This window comes from Anomaloglossus baeobatrachus, chromosome 5, assembly GCF_048569485.1.
Source record: "Anomaloglossus baeobatrachus isolate aAnoBae1 chromosome 5, aAnoBae1.hap1, whole genome shotgun sequence".
Classification (NCBI taxonomy): domain Eukaryota; kingdom Metazoa; phylum Chordata; class Amphibia; order Anura; family Aromobatidae; genus Anomaloglossus; species Anomaloglossus baeobatrachus.
This window is the reverse complement of record NC_134357.1, coordinates 234,880,264-234,886,263: the sequence shown is the minus strand read 5'-3', so window position 1 is coordinate 234,886,263 and position 6,000 is coordinate 234,880,264. Positions and strand designations below refer to the sequence as shown.

The window sequence follows — 6,000 nt, the reverse complement described above, 5'->3', positions numbered from 1 at the left end:
AGAATTTATACGGAGACTTGATTACACACAGGTGGCTTATATTTATTATCATCAGTCATTTAGGACAACATTGGATCATTCAGAGATCCTCAATGAACTTCTGGAGTGAGTTTGCTGCACTGAAAGTAATGGTCGATGAATAATATTGCACACCCCAATTTTCAGTTTTTTATTTTTTAAAAACATTTAAAATAAGTAATAAATTTCGTTCAACTTCACAATTGTTTCCCACTTGTGGATTTTTCACCACAAAATTTATGTTTGAAGCCTGAAATGTGGGAAAAGGTTGAAAAAAGGGAAAATAAAATAAAAAAAATCAAGGGGGCTGAATACTTTCGCAAGGCACTGTATAAGCTGTACACTGACTACTTTACATTGTATCAAAGTGTCATATCTTCAGCTTGTACTAAGAAAATATATAAAATATTTACAAAAATGTGAGGTGTATCACTTTTGAGATATACTATAGATAGATATCCATGATAACCAAAAGTCTAATTATTTAAGTGAGCCATGTACTCTTGTCGAAGTCCACATGAGGCAGTGTTCTTCATAGAATACTTCTTCCACAACAGTTTGTATTTACATTTTTATTAGAAGATGATTACATTGACAAATGACCAGTACAACCACTAAAACGCAGAATTTTACTCATCAGTCCAAAAACGACCCAATACATGTGAAAAGAAAGTCTATGTCCTCATAAATGATTGTGGCTTTTCTGATGCCTAATAAGATGGGCCTTCTGGGTAAAACTTTTATAGCATTCACAACAACAAAATGGCTTTTCCCCTGTGTGAACACGCACATGTTTGAGAAGCCTAGACTTGCTTGTAAAGCCTTTCCCGCACTCAGAACATGGAAATGGCTTCTCCCCAGTGTGAATCCTCTGATGCTCTACAAGATGAGATTTATTCTTGAAACATTTCCCACATTCAGAACATGGGAATGGTTTCTCTCCGGTGTGAACTCGAAGATGCTCGAGAAGATTGGACTTTGTGCAAAACCTCTTCCCACACTGAGAACATAAGAATGGCTTCTCCCCGGTATGAATCTTTAAATGATTTGCAAGATTAAATTTCTCCTTAAAACACAGCCCACACTCGTAGCAGGAATATGGTTTGTCACCTCTGTGAATTCTCAGGTGTTTGTTGAGATGCCAATTATACCGGAAATGTTTTCCACACTCTGGACATTGAAAAGATTTCACAACAGGGATAGATGCCAAAGTAAAGTCATTATGAGGATAGCAACCTGAATATATTGCACTACCAAGATGGCCTGAATTGTGAGTAATCATATGGGATGCATCAGTGGAGAAGCTTCCATGTATGGTGGGGTCATATGAGACCCCTAAACCATGAGGGAATGAGTGGATATTGGGAGCAGTAGGACTTGCTTCAGAAAAATTTCCTCTGCTATTCACCTCTTCTGCCTCGCAGTGCGAATATGCTCCAAGATGTCTCTTCAACATATTTCTGCCAGCTAGAAATTACATAAAACAGAAGTCAAAATATTTTTTTTACTATTTTGAAAATTAACTAAAAGCTTAGAAAAAGTTATCGCTTTCGGATTACAAATATTTAATATGAATGAAAGCTTTATCACGAGTTCAGAACTCTTTGGCCTGAGTGGTTGATCTGCTCTTTTCACAGCAGATATGTTTTTCAGCAGCCACATGGACCAAGGAAACCTGTATTCTGGAAAAAGTGCAGCAAAAACAATGCAGCTATTAGGAGAAAAAGAGAAAATAAAAGTGTGAAAAATGCCTTAATTAACACACACACACACACACACACACGTATGCAATAAGACAAATGCACCCACTTTATATACCAGCATACACATCCTGCACATACTTATTTCAGACACAAATTAATATGTGCACATTGCAAAAATGCATATTTTCCAGGCTTTTCACATATCTGAACACATGCACTTGGGCAGAGGTAATAAAAAGTATAGTTATGTACTAAATAGTAAAACACTAGAAAACTTGGGTCACTGAAAAAGACTTGGGTGGATGGCAAACAACTTTATTGACCAGTGTCAGGCAGCTGCTGCCAAGGCTAATAAAGTAATGGGATGCAAGAAATATAGTTTTATCTCCACTAGTGCGGCTACACTTAGAATACTGTGTACAATTTTGGTCTCCGGTGTATAAGAAGGATATAGCTGAATTAGAGCGGGTGCAGAGAAGAGCAACCAAGATTATTATGGGAATGGGGGAGAATGCAGTACTTAGATATGTTATTAAACTTGGGGTTATTCTGTTTAGGGAAAAAAAAATAAAGGTTTAGGGTGATCATATTACAATGTACAACCACTACATCTAGAGGAAGGAAGGCTTAGGGTGGCTTTACACGCTACGACATCGCTAAAGCGATCTCGTTGGGGGTCACAGAATTTGTGATGCACATCCGGCTGCATTAGCGATGTCGTTGTGTGTGACATCTATTAGCGATTTTGAATAGTTGCAAAAACGTTCAAAAAAAAAAAAAAAAATAATCGCTAAAATCGGTGACATCCCCCCTATTCCCAATTATCGTTGCTGCTGCAGTAACGATGCTGTTCCTCGTTCCTGCGGCAGCACACATCACTATTTGTGACACCGCAGGAACGAGGAACCTCTCCTTACCTGCCTCCACCGGCAATGCGAAAGGAAGGAGGAGGCGAGATGTCTGTCCCGCTCATCTCCACCCCTCCACTTTGATTGGGCGGCCGCTTAGTGACGTCGCTGTGACGACGATCGAACCGCCCCCTTAGAAAGGGGGCGGTTCGCCGGTCATAGCGACGTCGCTAGGCAGGTATGTGCGTGTGACGCTGCCGTAGCGATAATGTTCGCTACGGCAGCGATCACCACATATCGGTCGTACGATGGGGGCGGGTGCTTTCACGCTCGACATCGCTAGCGATGTCGCAGCGTGTAAAGCCCGCTTTAATCATAATAACAGATATAAATTGTGTCTATACTCTCCATACACAGACAATACATTACAATTAAACCCCACACAATGTAAAGGCTACTTTACATGCTGCGACATCGCTAGCGATCTCGTTAGCAATGTGAAATTCTAGATCGCAAGTGCGATCTTTTGAGATCGCACATAGGTCATTTTACGCATGTGCGATCTCGACAGATCACACTTGCGATCTAAAATTTCACATCGCTAATGAGATCGCTAGCGATGTCGCAGCGTGTAAAGTAGCCTTTAGTCTTCAGGAAATATGATGGAAGGGCAGACACTGGGCACTGAATTACCAAAGCCGCAGTCACGGTAGGTTTGTACTGTGTCTTATAGAGCTCACTTCCCTTCTACACTATGAAGTTGGTTTCTATTATACTGTGAGCCCTCGCTCGCGGGAAGGGTCCTCCTCTCTTCCTGTACCAGTCTGCATATTGTATTGTACTTTTATTATGTATACCCCTTTTCACATGTAAAGCACCATGGAATAAATGGAGCAATAATAATAATAAATAATAATAATAATAATGATAATGATTTATCTAATAAAAGGTGGCTGGGGGAGTCACAGTATTAGAGAGCTCCACATAGTCTTCCAGCAGTTAGAAAGACAGATTGTTGGTGAAATATATTCTCTCTGGATTGTTTCTGGATGGAGTAGCTGGAAGAAAAGTATAAGGGGCAGTCAAACAGCTGTATAAGGCTGCTTTCACACTTGCATTGTTTTGCATCCGTCAATCAGTTATGTGACTTATGCAACGGATGCGTTGCAGATAGTGTCACAATTGATGTGACTGATGCTGCAAAACAACGATCCGTTGTTTTTTTTTGTTTTTTTTTTTTTTTACTGTTTTACCGGCGGCAGGCTATTGTGAACGATCAGCTTATCACCCGTCGGCCATCCACCAGGCGATCAGCTGATCGTTCACAAAAGCCGGCCAATCAGCTGATCGCTCTCAAAAGCCGGCCGATCAGCTGATCGTTAACAAAAGCCTGCCGCCGGGCCTGGGTGATCAGCTGATCGTTCGACCGCCGAGAGAGAAACATTGATTTCAATGATTATACATAAGAACTGAGCATGCACAGTGAAAATAAAAAGTGATTCCGCCGCTCAAAAAACGCTACATGCTGCGTCCCTGCCGGTCAGTCGTTCTACGACTGATCAGTCATGCGGCGGATGCAACGCAGACACATTAGTCGCAATGCGTCGTCAATATAAAGGCCCCGTCACACACACAGATAAATCTTTGGCAGATCTGTGGATGCAGTGAAATCATGGACATATTGTTCCATTTGTACACAGCCACAAACCTGGCACTGATTGTCCACAATTTCACTGCAACCACAGATCTGCCGCAGATTTATCTGTGTGTGTGACAGGGCCTTTAGTCTATGGGAAACAGCGCAAGGCGTTAACAGATTGCGCTGTTTCCTAAAGCGGCGGATTGCAACTAACGTTAGTGTGAAAGTAGCCTAACACTGATAACGATCACATTGCAATACTTGGCCATCGGCGCTCCTGACCTGAGCACTTCTATGCACCGCTCATGCTCGGGTCAGAAGAGCCGGCGTCCAGGCATTGCAATTATCATCCATGTTAAATGGCCATGTGATTGCGCCCTAAAAAACATTTTTTTCTTCTACAATAAATTGTGCCGCCTTAAATCTTTCTGCGATGCTGCACGTTGCGGATTCCTAATTCAGTCTTGTCCTGGCCCTGCATAGTAGCCAGAATGAAAATGGTAAGATTTCAGGCTTTTCATGTATTAATACAGGCAATATGGAAAAAGAAAAAAAAAAAAAAAAAAAAAAAAGGGCAAATAGACTATTATAAATATCAATATATCATAGCTCATTTTCTGATGATCCATTCCCTTTAACCAAAATTCTGAATGTCCCCAGTTTAGAAGGAATTTGAATACCTTTTGTGTTGCCATTGGGACGGTAAGTGAACAGGGAGGGTTGGTAGAATTTCCTTTAGGGTGGGGTTACATGTCGACAGGGTCCGCTCCCTGCACTGCTCCATCACAACACTATACGACTGCTGCTACATTGCAGCACATTGTAGCCCTACAATAAGTTGCAGGTAGCCCAACCTTGGTGGATTTGTTTGCGACTTGCTTTTCGCAGTACCCTCGAAGTTGCAATAACATGCCAATCACTTGCATTGCGCTGCGATGTAGCAGTGATACTGAATGACCTATGGTACCATGTAACCCCAGTCTTAACTCTCACTGTATGACAACTCTTTATTCTATACTTTTTTTTTTTTTTTTTCTTCACAGAATTGGAAAAAAATAAAATAAAGGGGATGATTAGAATAAAAGGTTGCCATGCACTTCTTTTTTGGCCTGGAAACAAATTATGGATTAGAAAAGCAGAAATCCTATATAATAAAAAAGTGGGTTAAATTGCTGTACAGTATTGTAACATAAGAGCAAAACAAACTCACTAAAAAGCAAAAGAATATGTTTAAAAGGTAAATGGTTGGAAGACAAAATGTTGATGAGAAGAAGACAGGCAAGAGAGTGCATTTTGTTGTTTTATTATGTACTGATGGCATATAACATGATACTGTAAGAAGGGAGAAAATGAAAAACAAATTATATGTTTGTAATGGTGAAGAGTTAGCTAAAATATAACAAAAATCACAGTACAGGAAGTGAAGACTGATGGAGATGAGGCCGGCCATGAAGGAAACAATTCTGGATTTAGAAATTCTTACTCACTTGGACTGTCATCTGTAGAAGTGTCATCCTCCAGAAGATATTGCTCTCCCCTCACATAAGTCTCACCTTCTCCTCCCACAATACACACTTTGATATCAATCTGGTCTTCCCCCTAAATTTGCCATAATCAACAGAAGTATTATGGTACTCATGTTCATCACCGCACACCAGTATTGAGACCTGTGACCAAATTACCTGAGGATCGTTACTGTGATGTTCTGCTGAAGAATCCTTTGCATACAGAGGACTAGAACATCTCTGGGGTAGACTTCTCTTAATGGATCCACCTGTAGGAGACCATCACA

At 40.7% G+C, this 6,000-nt stretch overlaps 1 protein-coding gene across 1 annotated transcript in view; it reads right to left on the bottom strand.

Moving 5' to 3' along the window:
- Window positions 1-575: 575 nt before the first annotated feature.
- LOC142312712 (uncharacterized) overlaps window positions 576-6,000 on the bottom strand; it is a 167,417-nt gene continuing 161,992 nt past the window's right edge. The window contains exons 22-24 of the mRNA XM_075351700.1: window positions 5,891-5,982; window positions 5,696-5,807; window positions 576-1,485 (exon numbers count right to left, since the gene is read on the bottom strand). Of these exons, the coding sequence (XP_075207815.1) occupies window positions 701-1,485; window positions 5,696-5,807; window positions 5,891-5,982 (989 nt within the window). The 3' untranslated portion in view covers window positions 576-700. The remainder of the gene's footprint in view (window positions 1,486-5,695; window positions 5,808-5,890; window positions 5,983-6,000) is intronic.